The sequence below is a fragment of the Podarcis filfolensis genome (assembly GCF_964270895.1).
Source record: "Podarcis filfolensis genome assembly, chromosome: 4".
NCBI lineage: Eukaryota > Metazoa > Chordata > Lepidosauria > Squamata > Lacertidae > Podarcis > Podarcis filfolensis.
Window position 1 is genome coordinate 47264677 of NC_139607.1, and position 18017 is coordinate 47282693.

At 39.6% G+C, this 18017-nt stretch overlaps 1 protein-coding gene and 1 long non-coding RNA gene across 6 annotated transcripts in view; one reads left to right on the forward strand and one right to left on the reverse strand.

Moving 5' to 3' along the window:
• Positions 1 to 18017, reverse strand: part of MED14 (mediator complex subunit 14) — a 34758-nt gene that overhangs the window by 11179 nt on the left and 5562 nt on the right. For all 4 annotated transcript variants that reach the window (XM_083612510.1, XM_083612509.1, XM_083612507.1 and 1 more), the window contains exons 4-19: positions 16677 to 16850; positions 15682 to 15811; positions 15199 to 15327; positions 14753 to 14860; positions 12386 to 12518; positions 11274 to 11424; positions 10132 to 10243; positions 8936 to 9061; positions 8047 to 8125; positions 5751 to 5910; positions 4004 to 4198; positions 2371 to 2505; positions 1307 to 1383; positions 516 to 679; positions 258 to 404; positions 55 to 146 (exon numbers count right to left, since the gene is read on the reverse strand). In XM_083612510.1, coding sequence (XP_083468636.1) covers positions 55 to 146; positions 258 to 404; positions 516 to 679; positions 1307 to 1383; positions 2371 to 2505; positions 4004 to 4198; positions 5751 to 5910; positions 8047 to 8125; positions 8936 to 9061; positions 10132 to 10243; positions 11274 to 11424; positions 12386 to 12518; positions 14753 to 14860; positions 15199 to 15327; positions 15682 to 15811; positions 16677 to 16850 — 2112 coding nt within the window. The remainder of the gene's footprint in view (positions 1 to 54; positions 147 to 257; positions 405 to 515; positions 680 to 1306; positions 1384 to 2370; positions 2506 to 4003; positions 4199 to 5750; positions 5911 to 8046; positions 8126 to 8935; positions 9062 to 10131; positions 10244 to 11273; positions 11425 to 12385; positions 12519 to 14752; positions 14861 to 15198; positions 15328 to 15681; positions 15812 to 16676; positions 16851 to 18017) is intronic.
• On the forward strand, positions 602 to 14977 carry LOC310762102. 2 transcript variants are annotated; one of them, XR_014547861.1, is made up of 3 exons: positions 602 to 697; positions 11976 to 12070; positions 12392 to 14977. It is a non-coding gene; the product is annotated as an uncharacterized lncRNA (long non-coding RNA). The 2 variants fall into 2 exon arrangements; XR_014547862.1 differs by lacking the exon at positions 11976 to 12070 and having other exon boundaries at positions 12392 to 12562.

The window sequence follows — 18017 nt, forward strand, 5'->3', positions numbered from 1 at the left end:
CAGGCAAAGTGAAACTAAATCCTGGTTTATCCCTTCTCCAAAAAAATTACTTACTGAACTTCCTTTAGTAGTTCCATAACAAAGAATTAGCTTCCGATAATTATAGATTCGGACCTCCGAGAAAACTTTTAGATGGCTGGGTATTTCTTCATAAGGTGAAAGAAAGTGGATGGGGAAAGATACAAAAATAGATATATGAATTGTTTCGGTAGACCTCATACAGCAACATAAGAACAAAGAAGAATGTATTTATGTACCTGGTAAGGATCTGAAATATTCCAACACACATTCATATAAGCGAGCAATGCTATTCCAGTCATTGAGGAACATCTCAACTACTTTTCGTCCACCAACTGGTTCAGACAATTGACTTTCATATGTCAGGTACACATGACGGGTAGGTCCTACAAAGTGAAAGAAATGGTCCAATATGGTCAAATCACATTGGCACACAGAAAACATAAGCAGAAAGTAGGGAAGTGCAAGACAGAACAAGTATAAGTTGGAACACTAACCTTGCTCCCTGGAGGAAGTGCTATTACTAAGTGGGCAATTTGCAAACACCAGTTCAGCAACCCAGGTGCGGTTATTTCTACCTTGCAGTCGAAAAGTGCAATCGAGAAGGGAACGGTCTAGAGCCTTCTGGGTTTCTTCACTTGTACCCTTACATGGAGGAATTCTGTTGAAAAGGATAAAGGTAAGACCATGTACTTATTTTAGTCTCACAGCCAAACAATTCAACGTAAGCTGCTCAATGTTTTCTGAAGGATATAATTTGTACAATAAAATGTGTCCCTGCAAGGAAACTCTGAAGTTACTAGAAAATGTAAAATAGTAACAGCATACTGAGGTATCATCTTTCAGCAATTTATGCAATTTTTAATCAATCAAAAAAAAGGAGAAAAAAGAAAATTCACATAATTCATAGCAACAAGGAAGTAGTGAAATTTTGTTGTTTGGTTTTGATACTTCTCCAGGATGCTGCTACATAAAATAAAGCTAAGAAAAATTAAGGATAAGTAAGGGGCGGCAGGAAATAAAATTATTGTGCCAAAATTAGTGTCAAGCTGCTGTTCACTTTTCTGCACTATGTGTGCCTTTAAAAAGTGTCTGAAGATGGGTGGGTGTTTTTTTTTACTCTACAACTATTGTTGTAAAACTTTCAGTTTTATAAATGAATAAACGTATAATATAATACAAGATGAGTTTTAATTCTACAACATGTTGTATATTAAATACTTTCCTCCCCTTCCATCACTCATGGAATATTGTACACATTAATGAAAGTGTGGCATAATCTCTTTACTTTAATAAACGAATAGCATGACTGAAGCCATCTCCTTCAACCTGGACTCCTTGATGTGGGATCTCCATATTGGATAGCTGAAACAAAACAAATCACATTTTTTATATTTTCATAGCAAGAGAAAAGTCCAGGCCAAAGAGCATCACCCCTGCCACCACAACTGGCCCATTCAGCCAAGTGAAACTTCCAACATTTTCCGTCCTAATACAGGGTATTAAATGGCCTACCTGATCCTTAGCATCTACAGTATGAGCTATATATCACACAGGTAGTGATTCAGATGGTACCAGAGGCAATGACAGGCTGAGATGCCCTTCACAAGGGTTTAAGAGAATGGAGAAAGTTGAACTTCCTTGTACCTGGCAAGGTATCAGTATCTTCTGCAGCATTAAGTGAAGGATCTATGCTCCTACCTCATTGCAGATTATTGCTGAGAACTCTGCTTCAATCTACTTTCCAAACCCTTCACCCATTAGATTATTGGAAACAGCACTCCCAACAATGGCTACACCTCCTCCTTTCCAGTTTATATATAGTGTTGGGGAACCTGTGGCCCTCCAGTCTTAGCCAACGTGGTCAATAGTAACAATGGAAGTTGTAAACCAGCACCATCTGAACAGCCACAGGTTCCTCACCATTGACATAATACATCCAACTTCTTCTACGTAACAGTTTCCCCAAATTATCACACAAATAATTTATTTGCAAGTCCCAAGGTTCACCACGCAAGTCATCTCTAAAACCGATTAAACCCAACACACCAATGGATATTTATGGTAGTTAGCAAAATGTTTTACCAAGCTGAGCACAATGCTTTCTGGTCTATGACTAAATTATTCACATTCTGGCAAACCCTGAGCTTTGTGCCTAAGCCAGCAGTTAGCATAGCTGAACAGGAAAGTCAAAGCAAGAGTCTCTTTCATCCCCAATGGCTTTACAGTCTAATTGTTCCTCCCTACTACCGAAGCTGAGGTCTAGGCTCTTTCCCATACAAAGAAAAGTCCCTGTTTAAAAAGACTTGTCAACATGACCGTCTCTTGCACAACGGAAATTATGTTACTTACCTCCATACGAAGTCCTATAAATGGCATATTTGTATCGCACATTGCTACAATGTGAGCTAGAACTTTATTGAAGGCACACATTTCTCCAGACCGCTTTGGTTTCTTGGGTTCAGTGGGACACGGATCACCAGACAACTAGAGAATAGCAGGAAACCTCTTTCAGCCGGGTGCAGTTAAGAGCTGGGTTCAAAGTTCTAATTACAGGCATACTGGTCACAGCCCTGAACTCACCTTTTTCATGTAAAGCAACAGCAGGGATGCCTCTGACAATGTGAGGCAGCTGCAAAGGAACTATCTGGAGCCTTCCATTGCGCTTGGCAAGAGGGGCTTGTGTTTGGTGTCTTTTAAATTTCTGGCTCCAAATGCAAGCCTCAATAGGATGGGTTACACTCAGGAATTCCCAAGTGGAACCCATCCCTGCCAAACACAGATTGCCAATGGCTGAAAACTCTGCTTTCTTTGTCAGATTTCAAATCATGTGGGCAAATAAAGCAGAAAGAGAAATGCTTCCTTTGCCCGCACAGTTTGAAACTCTGCAGGCAAAGGAACATTTGTACTTTGCAGACCAGCTTGAATTTAAGATGGCGTGAAAATACTTCACACAACACCATGGCCATGTCAGCTGGTTAGCCCTGCCCTCTATCATAGGGGCCCACAACTACTTTTCCTCAGACAGGGCTTACTGAGACATATGCATTCTTCTATAAACATATTTTCACTTCAAAACTATAGTTTTATTCCCATGAAATCTTGCACAGTTTAAAAGCTAAAGGATTAATTGATTCATATTTTCTGAATGTTCTACAGCCCTAAAAGCTACTACTCAAGAAAACACACATACTAGTAAATGACGGTGCATCTATCCTCATGATTTAATGTTTCCATGTTAGGTAAGGAAACTAAATACTCAGGTTTCTAGGTGGCTGTGCCATACGACAGCATGCTCCTATAATGTACTTTTAGAAATTGCCTCTAAAGATGTAAGCAAGCATTACTTACATAAACACTGTGAAAATTTCTTTAAAACTATATGCAAGTTACTGAACCATAGAGGACTAGGTCATTAAATACTTACGGTAATTTGAGTATCATTATTTAAAAATGGAGAATGATGGCTAGAATGGCAGAATACTGGAATGCTCCTCAAGCCCAATTTCTTCCATTTCTGCCTTGTAACCAAAGAAATCTAGTTGCACTTATTCTTGACCATGATTCACTCAGCCAGAAGCCAAGATGTACCTCAATAATTATCTGCTTACCTTCAACTAGGATAATTTGAGTGTTCATGCTGGTGTTGTGCAGAGGAAAGATTGCATATGTGGCAAATGATTTTTGTAGATTAACATATCTGGTGTGGTGGTGATATTTTTCAATTGAGAGGTTTGCTGAAAATTGTAATACATTGTATTTTGGCATTCCACTTCCAAGACTTTTTACGTAGGAAACAAACTAAATAAACAACAACTGGTCATGTAGCACGTTAAAGATTAACAATTTTACAATGGCATGAAGCTTATGCCATAATAAAGCTGGCTATTTATTTTGCCTTAATAAAATTGTTAGCCTTTAACGTGTCACTAGACTCTCTGCTGTTAACAGACTGGTACTTCTCTGCCTGCTCTCAAAGCCATACCTTGCGCTTTGTGCCACCTTTTGCTTGCTTCCCACTTTTTGTGTCCAAAACCAGCTCTTCAATATTTGGTTTAAATTGCTGCAGCAGAACTGCAGTGGCAGGGCTGTCATCTCCTTCAGGATAGCTCACAGAAAGAAAGTAGTATTTGTATTCCAGTTGCGTGGGGTTGTTGGGAACGTCAAACATCTCTACTACCTAAATCATTAAAAAAATTACATTGGGAGCTTGAGAATTTTCAGAGATTTAAGAACTCTGTCATTGCAGAAAGCAAAAAACAAGTTTGCAACAAGAAATCCTGAACTCTCATAATGAGCACACAGTTCACATGTTTAAACATTCTAGCGAACACAATTTGGGTATATGCATGAACACGGCCAAGATCAAACTACAGTTTATAGAAAGGTTTGTAAGCGACTCAACAATGACTTTTAGGGGGGGAAATCCAATCAAATGGGGGTGGGGTGGGGAATTGAAGCAGACCTTATTGTAAATGAATGACTTGGGTAAATTATACGCAACCAGGTCTGCATATCAAACAGGAGTTAAGAATTGCATTTCCTGAACTACCCACCACAAATACTTCATAATGAAGTGCTTTTGAAATGGAGGTACATTTCAAAAGCTAATTGTGATATGAGGGGAGCCGAGAGATTTGCTGCTCATAAATAAATACAAACAGAAAAAACCTACTTCGAATACACAAGCACTCGTATGACCAAAAAAAGCCCTCTATGTATTGCCACCAATTACAACTTTTTAAATTTGCCTAGCTTCCCACCTCTTTGATCCATGCCTGATCCAGCCCCAAAGCAGCCTACTCACTAGTCACTCTACCAAATTTTAATCAATACATGACTGTAGTTTTACTCAACATTTTTATTAGATGTAAGAAATAAATTCCACACTTTCACCTTTTTTATTTCACATGCATTTTTATAAACTATAGTTTCATTTTAAAATTAGTGTACTTCCTTACTACATTGCTGGACTCAACAATATGTGCAATACGTAATTTTGTCAAAACCAGTGTCCCCCAATTAGAATATAGAAGTTTGCCATTGCCAGTGTTAAACTAAATTGGATTGTATCCAATAATTGTGCAAGTGGTTAGCCACCAATCTCTCTTCTCATCCTCTCTGCAGCCTCCAATTATACTCTCTGGAGGATCGAGGGGCCTCTCAACATGATTCCCCCCCCCACTTTTTCCCCTAGTCAGAAATAAACTGCACCCAGTGATTGTGCAACTGGAAAGCAGTCTGCGTAGCCTATATTTCTCTTCCCCAAATCCAAGGGCTGTGTTATGGGCGGCTGCAGTGAGCAGAGAATCGCCTTAAACAGAGTGCAGGAAGCTTGCTCCAGCAGGAGGTCCACTGGGCAAGATCCTTTTGCCCGATTTCCATCAATCTCCCACTTCAACGCCACATGACAACCTCCACTATTCAGGCTCCCTGGAGGGTTTTCTCCAGAGGGTACATGGGGAGGAGGGGAAGAGAAAGAGCAGTTACACAAGTTGCTTTCCACTCACGCAACCACTGGGTACAGAATGCTTCTAGGAAATAAAAAGAAAAAATTGCAGCCACTGGGGCCAAGTGGGAGGAGTGGTGATGAAACACTCCCAACTGCTGGTTTGCAATGTTCTGGCAATTCAAAGTGGTAAAAATCAAAGCAGTAGTCACAGCTTAGCCTATTACATTTGCTTCCTTCATTCTAAGGGTCCAGTTCATAAGAAGATTCCACATTCACTTACAATGTAGTACTGTGGAAGTCGGGTGAGCTTGATGAAGAGTTTGTGATTGGAGAGATTTCCCACAGGGTGCATAGCGTAATTAGCTAGCTGTAGTGTTTCGCTGCTGACTGTAGGCAAATGTTTTATTGATTGTTTGCAACGCTGCTGTCCAAGCCAAAACCTTAATTGGGAAAAAAGAACATACAAAAACATTGGCACTTCTGCATTAGATAGAGTGTAGCATTGCTAATTTGCCTGCTAGACTGCTTTTGACCTCTTTGCAATCATGCAGAACAGAACAGGACTTGCATTTTAAAAAAAGTTGTTCTCAAAGGGCTACTATACAAATTCTGGGTTTTTTGGGTGCACATCTAAAATACTTTACATGTGTACTTCTAAAGGAAGATGTGAATATGGCAGACATGTTTATGTACCTTATACACACACACTTGACATTTGAATAAGATCAGTTGCAGCTGCCTGGCAACTGTACATATTGTAGTAAACCCATGCTTACTGACTCATATAACTATAGGAATGGAGGCTTTTACATGTGTATTCACAACACAAACCCAACATTAGCAAGTCTTATGAGATTTTGCTTGTATATAGGACTGCCACATTTGGGGACTTGCAAGTTACACAAATACAATTCTTATTTGGAATAATTTATACGGTGCCTAATATATATAGTAAGGATAAGTTAGTGCCTACCAAAAGTAGCTTGCAATCTGCTTTTGTTTTTGCTTTTAAATGTCCAATTGCTTCTCTCCTTGGTATAAAATATCACATAGTAATTGAGTTATTTATCAACTGTGGGCACCAGTCGGTAATAAAATTATTAACTAATATGTTCACAAACAAACCTAAAGAGTTTAAACAAGGGATTCTAGCATGAACACTGTTCTTTTGCTCTGTTGCATCTGTAAATAAAGTTACTGGAAGTAAATAAGGACATTTTTAGAGAGCCTTCCACTTTCAAAGCCACATTGCTGCAATATTTTAAATTTTAACAGCTTTGCCAAAATGGCAACTAGGTTCATAAGTCTGTAAGAACCTTACTGGACCAGATCTAAAGTTTTATCTAACGCAGCTTCCTGTTTCCCAACCAATGGCTAACCAGATGCCTCTGTGAAGGCCACAAGCAGAACTTGAGAACTGCTGTTCTCTCCAGCTGCTGTTCCCCAGCAACCGATATTCAGAGGCATCCCTGAAGTATATACCCATCATGACTAATAACCATTGACAGCCTTAACCTCTACGAATTTACCTATTTCTCTTTCAAAGCCCAAGTTGGTGGCTCATTGCCACATTCTGTGGTAGCAAATACAAATTAGTCTTTTGCTTTAGTGTGTGCATCACTTCACAGTAAATCATATTTGACCTTTTTTACCCACCCACCCCCCATTTTGGTGATGTTAATGTTATCTTGACCATCTCATCCAACACTTACGAACAAGTTAAAAAGCCAAAGTCCCAATACAGAACTTTGGAGTGCCCCATATCTTACACCCCTCTACCACAAGAACTGTCCATTTATTCTTACTCGCTGCTTCCTGTTAAGAGGACCAGTCCTATTATCTCATGACTAAATTCTCTCAGGAGCCTCTTGTGAGGGACTTTGTTTATTTAGATTTTCAAAAAGCTTTTGACAATGTCTACTAGATTACCCCTTCACCACACATTTGTTGGCACTCTTGAAAAATTCTAAAGAGCTTAGTGATACACAGCTTACAAAGTGATTTTATTTGCCCCCTTGACCAAACTTTTTAATGGGAAGTTTTTAATGACTGATGTTTAAATGTATTTTTAATCTTTTGTTGGAAGCTGCCCAGTGGCTGGGGAAACTCAACCAGATGGGTGGGGTATAAATAAATAATAAATTTTATTATTATTATTAGCTACTAACTAGCTACTAATCAGTCTGCCTTCTTGCTACTCAGAGCAAGAAGGCAGACTGATTTGAGGGGAAGGGAGATGGGAAGGGAGATAAAGTCACAGAAAAGGCAAGTGAAGTCAGTAAAGTCAGTGGAGTCGAGGGGACTATAATTAGAGTATAATCACATTGAATGGTTTACCAGTTTCTTGTAAGATCAGCAAGTTTGCAACAATGTCTTTTGCAATTAACAATAAAAAGAAGGGAAACTGGCATGCAGTTTGAAGGACAACAACCTTCTACATAAATATCTTACCCTGAGTAAGGGAAGGGGAAGAAGTTTAGCTTTCAAAAATAGTTTCTGGAAGTGAGTGTTATTTTCACAGTTCTGGAGGCAAAGAATAGGCATAGCACCAACAGGAATAGCTACATATTACTCACTTGAGCTGCTGGAGCCACGTAATGATGCGTTTCATGTCATCATTGACCGATTTCTCTATGTCATCCAGCGTTTGCTGGTCTGCAGGGAAACAGGATTAGTTACTACTCAAATGTGGCATTTTCTGCATTTATCCAGAAAAATGAAATCCAGAGTTATAAGTCAAAGCACACGCATAGGTTTATGGTGCTTTAAAAATCAAACCACCCTCTGCAAGAAGTGCCATAAAAGACAGTTCAACATGCAATTTCAGCGCGCGCACACACACACAGGCCCCATTCAGGCAGTTGTGTCTCACCTTACTAAGCCAAGATACAATTAACCTTTTCGTTAATGCACATAGTACCTTTGCAGTCCTCTATAAGCCAGGACATTCCTAGTGAACCACAGTTTCCCGTTTTGTCCTAACCAGGAAACCATGATTAAAAGCTTCAGAGCAAGCCAGGATCTTGTCCCAAAGCTTGTAACCAAGTAAGTTTTGTTTTGCACCTGAAGCAGTAAACTACAGTTAATTAGGGACTTTGTGGCTTATCAAACTGTGCGATGAAGGAAGGAGCAAAAGGCTTATGCATTTCTCAGCTCATTGAAATCAGGTCACTTGCAAAATACATTCTACAAATTCACCATACTCTTTTCAGCTTCAGTTAAGCTGCTAGCCATAACTACTTCCTTTGTTGGGCAGCTTAAAACATTACACTGCACTGTGCTTTAAGTAAGCTGCATGTTAATTCACTGAATACAATGCTAATCTATATTCACCTCTACTCCTGCATCCTTACCAGCCAGCCAAAAGATTCAATTTTCATTTTTTGCATCAAGGTCAAAAATAGAGTGTTGAATTCTACTAAGGAAGGTATTAGAAGGAAGCACCTGAAAGTTTTATTTACATACCAATCCCATAAAGCATTAGTTGAAACATTCCAGAATGAAGGTCTACAAAAATGTGTAGACATTCGGATCGACCACATGGCTCCAGAATAGGGATGACAAGTGTGGGGAGAGCCGTTTCTATAAAAGCTAAAATTAAAGAATCAAGAATTCATAAATCAAGGTACAAAGTTTTACTTGATTAAGCAATGTGGAGACTTCACAGTAATAAAACAGAACTAAAAAAGCCTTCACAGCCCCATCATAAATAAAGTACTTTTTGAATCAAAGCTATTTTATTCAATTAAGATTATGGTGAGCACAAAAAAATGACCATTTGTTCAAAGGTATGCTATTCTTGCTAACTTTGCCCTTTTCCTTGGCAGCTTGTTTGGATATATAATACCCTTGTTCACTAACTTGAATGTACACTAATTAATAAATTTCAAAGATAACAATCTGTATACTAAAGCCAGCTGCTTTTTCCCATATAAGGCACCATACACCCATTCCCACCAACCCCAAAATCACAATTATGCAGCTCTCATTTTGAGATTTCAGGACCTGGGTGAGGGATTGGAAGGAGAGAGTTTGCTATATCAAAGTATGAAGGGGAATCCCCCCCCCCATGTGTTTCCTATGACCTGCAATCTAAAACAGCATTCATGGAAGACAGTTGGTTGAAAAAGACTTTCTCACCCCCTCTTACCTATACCTACCCAAGCCCCCTGAAAAACCTTTCATGAAGGTCAGGAACCCTTCTGAACAGGGCAGACAATGAGACAGGAAGAGTTTTTCAGTATCAGGCACAGGCAAGTTGTGTTTAAGAAGCTAAAATGCAAGTCAAATGAAATACGAAAATTTCCAAACCCCATCTTCACTGATCATTTAAGTAGAGCTTAAAAAGCGCCAAAACCAATTCCAAAGGAAAGCACTAGTTATACATATCATTATAGTTGCCTCACAGAAATAAGAAAACGTTTGCCATTCATTTCTTTCTCAAGTTTTGTCACTCTCCTAGGGGATGCTCAGGGCAATGAAGGACCAAAGGAAGCATTCAGTTCAAAGTGCATTAAACGACTTTGGTTAGGTTAGGCAGAGGCAGGCTAGCAGAGGAATTTCTGGTTTTGAAGAAAGTTAATAAAAGGCACATAAAAATGGAGAACAACATCCCCTCCCTCCCCCACCCAATTCAATGTAGTTCAGATACCATCACTTACAATTGTCATTGACATTATAACTCTTAAGAATGGCTTTCAATTCCTGGAGTTTCTGATGAGCTCTTGCGTGGACACTGTCTATCAGAAGCTTCTCTACTGATAGGTGGTCTATCTATAAAAAAAAAGAAAGAAAAAGCAGTTATTCTGTATTTTATATGTATTCTAAAAAGGTTCACAGTTAAAAACTATGTGTTTTGAGCTGCTCAGGCAAACTTCCCATACTGGCCTTGTTTCACAAAAATCAGCAGCATGTTGGATTTAAGAAGAACTTTTAAAAGGGTTAGACTTTAGAAAGTTCTTCTTAAATCCAGCATGTTGATTTCTATACAAGACCACAGGAAGGAAGTATCTCTGCAGCCTGGTTAGTGAAGCGACAATGCCTTTCCATCACAGACAACTAGAGTCCTTTTCTGAAACTCCAAAAAGGAAATGAACTTTGTGATTTGGAACCCTAGCCTGCATTCCCCCAGTTTCCAACACGACAAAGATCAAAGTAATAAGGCTCTTCAAAACTGATCAGCTATTTATAATTTACTTAACTACCCACAGGCTTACCAAACGACTGTAATCTTTACTGCAATCAGGTTTTGAAAAAAATGGGCTGAGATAGGGAAAGTGCAAAGTTGATTCATGTGCAGTCCAGCCAAGTGGCAATTTGCATGCAAACCCCTCCTCCTGCTCCTCTCTGTGATCCCCTCAGAGAGTCCACAGTCTTCGCTGCTCACAGCAATGGCCCAAAGCTCATCTAACTTGCGGTAGGTGGGGGGGGGGGTTGGGGTTTTTAAAAGAAAGGTACTCTGGTCTTTGTCTCAAGTTAGCCTTCCTGGATTCAGACAATTGATTTGTAACATATGCCTCCCACCCAACATACCTTTTGGGTTTCAGTCACTTAGGAGGTGGCGGCAAGATTGTAAAAGGAAGGTTTAAGCACTATTTGGACTCCATGAGATGGACCCAAATCAGAAATGGGGCTGGGGGCCAATTTTTGACAGGTGGATGACCCACCCACCTGTCAATCACATATCATTATGACATCAAATGACTGGGATATAACCCAAACACAATACATTGCTTAAGAGAGATTAATTTTTAAAAAAATGATCGATTAAAATTATATGCCAACTTCACCTGGCAATATTTACCTTCATAGCCCTTTCAATTAGTTTGGAATCACAGGCTGGAAGGGGAGGTTCATGGGAAATTTGCAAAGGTTTTGATACATCATTCTCATCTATCTTAATGGTGACCTTATGAAGAGATGCAGTCCCTGTTTTTCTCCCAACCACCTGTTGGCTTAATACAGAAATGTTGTGTTAGCTGATAAAGAAGCCAAAAGACTCCCTCTGTAGAATACTGAAACACATGAATAATATTTACAGTTTCATACCATGAAACAATACCGTACAATTGTGTTGTGCCAAGAAGTTTAGCGCCCTATTCCTGTATCAAGTCTCTAAAGAACCACTATCAAACTCCTCTCACAGATACACAACCATCACCTATAGCAGCCTATGAATCACTACAATTTGCTGCTTCAAATTCTTGAAAGCTTTGTTTTTCATGTGGGATCCAATATAAAGCCTAACTTAAGATGCCATCTCAATCTAGACAATCACCATTGTCTACTTCTTTCTTCTGCTGCACCTGAAAATGTTCTTTGGGGAGGCTCAGCTGATGCCAACTCTGACTTCCAGCACAACCCCTTATTATTTTCCCATGCCTCTTAACTTTTGTTGAGACTACATTAATGCTATGTTTTATCTGTGTTTCATCCTTGTGCAATTTTTTTTATTTAATTTGGAATACATCCTGGGAATATTTACTGTTTTGACTATGTGTTTCAGATGGATAGTGCTTGAAATACTGCGATGGCTTTCTCTATAAAGCAAAACTTGACTGAGTGAGCATGCAAAAAACAGCCTAAACACGTTGTTTTAAGGTACCATTAAATATAAACAAGACGTTAATCTTAACTGCAAATATTTTGGCTGCATTATTGGACCAATAGCCTTATCAAAGGCCAGAAATGATCACCATAAATGTCTATATTCCAAAAACCAATTATACATTATTTGTCCGACACTAATATAACCCCTCTAAACCCAAAAGATCAGCAATTCCTATGCTTCAGTAAAAGGCAATTAATATAATATGGCATCTAAATATGCTAGTACTGTATAGAAGTTTCCAAGCTTTACTTGAGATTTAATATTTCAATCGAACATTTACAGATCTCATGAATTTTTTCACTTACTTCCAGACAGAAAGAGAGAGGCATTTGCCCGCATGGTATCTCTCCACTTGCACAAGATCACCCCAGCGCTCTCGAACCAGCATTAAAGTCTGTGAATGCAAAACTTCCAACTGCAGTGACAAACAGAAGGAGTCTAAAGAATTCAGGTTAAGTAAATACAGTAAAATATTGGAGGAACTTTTGATAGTTCCCAACTTACACTAAACCAAAGACTTGCTGGCCTTTGTACACACTCATATACATGGTAAGTCAACACTGGTCTTGTTAAGCAGATTTTAAAGCAATTCTTGACAGTCACACCAGGGAACGGTTTCTTGTGTGGAATCTCTCTCCCTCCAAGCCCTCCCCCCCCCCAGATAATCAAACAGGATCTACTGTAGAATATCCAAGGGTTTAGGTCTGTAGGCCACCAGCATGCTAAAGCTAAGCAGCTCTGGTTAGTGCCTGGATAGTGATTACTTGGGAACTATATGTATGGTGTCTTGGGTTCAATGACAAAATGCTGTCATTCTGTAATATGTATGTTCCATCCACACCAAGCAATTTACATATTAAGATGAGATGCTATACTTAGAATAAATGTGTTCAATCTAGGCCTTCTTTTCCAAATTACTTACTTTACCTCCCAAACATATCTAAAAAGTATTAACACATTATTCATGTGACAGTTATATGTATGCTTTCCCAACTGTATTTGGCACATGTGGTTTCCATAAGTTGAAGATTTCTCCCTAGCCTGGCCTTTTATGTTGCTAATAAGGGCAGGTGGCACTGTGGGTTAAACCACAGAGCCTAGGGCTTGCCGATCAGAAGGTCGGCAGTTTGAATTCCCATGATGGGGTGAGCTCCTGTTGCTCAGTCCCTGCTCCTGCCAACCTAGCAATTCAAAAGCACATCAAAGTGCATGTAGATAAATAGGTACCGCTCCGGTGGGAAGGGAAACGGCGTTTCTGTGCGCTGCTCTGGTTCGCCAGAAGCGACTTAGGCATGCTGGCCACATGACCCAGAAGCTGTCTGTGGACAAATGCCAGCTCCCTCGACCTATAGAGCGAGATGAGCACCGCAACCCCAGAGTCATCCACGACTGGACCTAATGGTCAGGGGTCCCTTTACCTTTAAGCTTACAGTGATCATTACACCATACTGAGGACACCCAATGCCAACCTCCCTACCCCAGCTCAATAGCTACTCAGGTTACCAGGAACACCAAGTAATAATCTCTTGTATTTAGTACAGAATACAACCAAAATCTCAAAGTTCGAGCAGGGAGAAAGGATAGTGCTCACTCTTCCCTCCCACCCTACTTCCCCTGTTCCCCAGGACTAAGGAAAGAAACGGACTAATGTTTGCTTCCCTTTCCCACTATCAAGTCAAAAGGCACCATCAGTGTTCTCAACATTGGCAGATAGAAGGATTCTAGCACCCAGGTGAAGAAAAAGCATTTTGATTGGGTTTAGATCCAAAAAACACAGAATCTGCTACGTAGAAAAGGACACCAAGCAGCAAAACCAGGCAGCACAAATTGGTATGATTCCAAAGGCACTTCAAACAATTCTTCCCAATGAAGTGGAAGAAATCATATTCCTTAATAAAAACTGCTTGGGAGGAAAAATCATGCAAAGTCATCTTCATCAAAAGAAAAGGGTTTTTAAAAATCCTTTACTAAAGAATACTTTGAAATGCAACAGGAATACTACCAACATGTGCAGCTGTCATTGTGTTTTGTAACTCATTTATGGCCCTGCTCTAACTGAAGGTGTTCCAGATCCTTCTGTGTGAGGAAAAAGAGGGAGAAAGAGACTAACAAGCAGTAGCAGATCAGGGCCTAAGAACAGCTGCAGCTTCATGTTAGCAATTTCACATTGTTGTAAATCACATGCTTGTGTGGGACGAGTCTGGGAAAGGAAGACAAGTCTTATCTCTTCCGCTGCGGGTACTATTACACTGTACTTTCGCTTTCATTTTTTTCTGTTTTGTTCTCTCGGAGCTGGAGAGAACAGACGCCATTATGCTTTTGTCTGTACATAGTGTGTAAATAAATAGTAGATTAGCTCTACTATGTCTCACGCTTCTTGCTGTGTTGTGCCAGAAGCTTAGTGTGCATATATCATTATGATGTATGTTGCTAGAAGCGCACTGGAAGAGAAGGGAGATGCCTTTTCGAGAGCTGCGCATACCGGAGGACGCTCAGAGTTCTGGAGGCTTGCAGGCACCCCAAGGGTGTTTTTCCAACACATAAGTATATCTACAATCTACTGAGTCAACTACCCAAACAATCCTTACCATCTAAATATATACCTACCCTGCATTTCACATCTCAGATTGGGAGCTAGTTCTATGGGTTCACAAAGTCATTGAAAAGGATACGTAGGCAGTTGTACATGTCCTGCAGAGGTTTCTCATCAGCAAAGAGCCGGGACTGGACCAACTGATGGATGAAGCTGATCTGCATACTGTGAACTAAAGCTCGACCATCTTCCATTAAAAGAAAAGAAAATAAATCTTTTGTGTTTTTTATGAATCTTTAAGATGATGTAACACTACTTAAAAGGTTTATTAAAAGCCTCAAACAATAGTGGAAAGTATAAAGTATTAATGCTTGGAGAGTGGCTTCTGATGCAATGTTCCCTTTGAGAACACGCAGCTGGGGATACAGAGTAACATGCTGAAGAGCAGACACCATCAACATTTAAGATGGCATGGTTGAAAACAGCTCAATTTACTTTAATAGAAGAGGTTAATGGAGTGTATCAGTTTAGATGAGTGCCCCAAGTCATAAGCATTAGATCTATCATAATGTCTATGGGCATTACCTCCAGTCTCTTTATCTTCAACCAGAATTTCCAGTTTGAGAAGACGCCATGGGACATCAGGATCATCTCCCATCACTGTCAAAGTAGCCTCAAATTCACCCTCAACACGAAACTTCACACGACCATTAGCTAGAAACAGAAACCATACATAGTGCGAAACAAAGCATAAGCAAAATAAAACTCCAGTTTGTTTGTTTTAAAAAACAACAATGGGGGGGGGATATGGAAAAGATTCCCTTTCCTCTAGCAATAATGACTCCTCTTTCTGGTAGTTTTGAATTTCAGACATTCCTTTTAAGTTACTCTCAATAAATCTTTATTACACATTTTAATTAGCTGAGAGTAATCCATCTGTCATAGATGCTTTAGCTGAGATTCCTGCATTGTAGGGGGTTGGACTAGATGACCCTTGGGTCCCTTCCAACTCTAAAATTCTATGATTCTATGAACTAAAGGAGTGAAGGGATCCGTGCAATGGCTTACCAACTGTAAGATTTGCCAGCTGTGGAGGAAGATCTGTTGTCACCAGTCGGTGGCGAAGAATCTGGTTTAACTGATGGAGCGTTGTTTGTTTCTCAACTTTTGTTATTGGATCAGGAGGAATTATTTTGTCCTGTAAAGTTACAAATGTGCATTTTTACATACTAATTTAAGTTATCCCGAATTCATTTAACCATTTTGTAAACATGAATAAACTGCAAGGACAAACCTCATCATCCATGTTATAGATCCACAACGGCCTGGGCTCATGCAAAGGACTTACTACGGTTTCATGGATTTTTTTTTTTTACTTTTTTCTTTTAAAAGTCGAGTCTCACAAAATATCATCCGCTTTTATAAGTGAAGGTACAAATTTTGCGGCCTTCACAGTGCAACACACAAGATAGTTTGGCCTTTGCTGTTGTTAAAATAAACAATAGTGGAAATGACTTGAGCCTTTGACAGAAAAGGACTAGATAGAGGGGGAAAGAAGGCTCTCATAATGGGTGTAGGGTTCTCATAATGGGTAAGTTAACACAGCAAATCAAAACCCAGAAAAGGAAACATGAAATAAACCACATCATGGAAACCTGGTGGCCCTTGCTTACTTACTTGGAACCAAGCCCTGTTTACAGGGATAAGCCAAACAAACAAACAAACAATGTCTTAAATATATCTATCTGTACCAAAGAAACCTGCTAATTTTAGCCTTTAAACAGTGAGCAGTAGGGCAAGGGCCATATTTTTTTAATCATGACTCTAAAAAGTTCAAAATAAAAAGTTTTTTTTAAAATACACCAGTGATTAAAAGAATCTTATTTGGTGATGATTCAGCCAACTAAGGTGTCTTAGGCCAATGAGAAGTATTTGGCATCAGTTATCTCAGACATAAGCCTTTTATCCAATGCAACAAGGCTGTGAGGAAAAAGCTCCTGCTGAAAGCAAACTGGGACAGAGGTCTAAGTCTTTTGTTGTTTTTACATTATACAGCAATTTACCCGTATACATGTTGGCAGCCGTGGATATGACCCAGTTGTCAGTACATCAATAGCATATGGAATAGCAAAGCTGGGCAGACGAGCATGGACCAAAGCATCTCTGGCTAGTGATGCTAAACGATCAGCAGTGTCCACGAACAGAATAGCTTGTTGATCAAGAAAGCTTGATATCATCTGTAATATATATAAATATAAATTAATTTAAAATTATTTACCCACATCTAAACTCCTCCATAAAAGCCAACTATATACCTCCTGTTCAAAATGTCAAAGTCTTTGGTGGAATAAACATTGCAGCTGATCTGTGAAATAAATTGTGATGTGAACTGCCCTGTGATCTTCAGATGAAGGGCAGTAAACAAATATAATAAATAAATAATAAAAGGTAAAGTAAACTTTTCAAAAATATATTATCATACTATAGACCCTTTCAAAGACCTAAAGCTGCCAGGAGGACAAGAGCATGCCTTTAAGAGGCAATTTGGAAATTATAGCTCTGGAAGTAGCCCTAAAAGAAAACCAAGGGAAGAGAAGACCAAAAAGAAAAAAAGAAAACATACCAATAAATGAGTGTGTGTGTGGTGCTATTGTTATATGGCCTAAAGAACACCCTTATACATATACAGTGGTACCTGTAGATACACACACCTCTGGTGCGTATCCTTCAGGATGTGAACGTGCCAAAGCCAGAAGTATTTTTTAGAGTTTTGTTGCAGGCGCACACACAAAAGCGCTCTACGCGCCAAGCGCAGAAGTGCTCTACCGCACTGCACGTATGCGCAGAAGCGGCACCTCCAGTTGCAAATTCCTCAGGATCCAACCGGAGCTCCAGAACGGATCCTATGCGCAATCAGAGGTACCACTGTAGACTGATTTATCCAAGAAATACATACAGCAGTGTCATACAGTGGGAAAGATAACAAGCCCACTGTTCAAGACAGTCAGAATGACAAGAAATGTAACACTGGGACCACCCTGACCTGTGTCCAAAGGAAACAGACTAACTACTGGCAAAAATTCAGTTTACCTACATGACGTGCTTTCTGATTACTAAGAGCCAGTGACAGCTCAGCTGGGCAAGGTGTTGGGAGAAGAAGCAGGGGTGGGGGCAGAGTATGAAACCAGGCAGAAGGCTAGAGAGAAGCTGAGGTCAGGAAGAAAAGCCTGACCAGGCCAAAATCTTTGCACAATATATAAACTGCTAACCTAAAACTAGAAAAGCCTAAGAAATCATGGCAAAGCTCCGAACGTCACTTAGGAGCATGTATTCACTTTAAATTACTTATTTCTCTTTATTGTTACAGTAACACCTTAAAGGTACATAAAATTAAGCAAGGATAT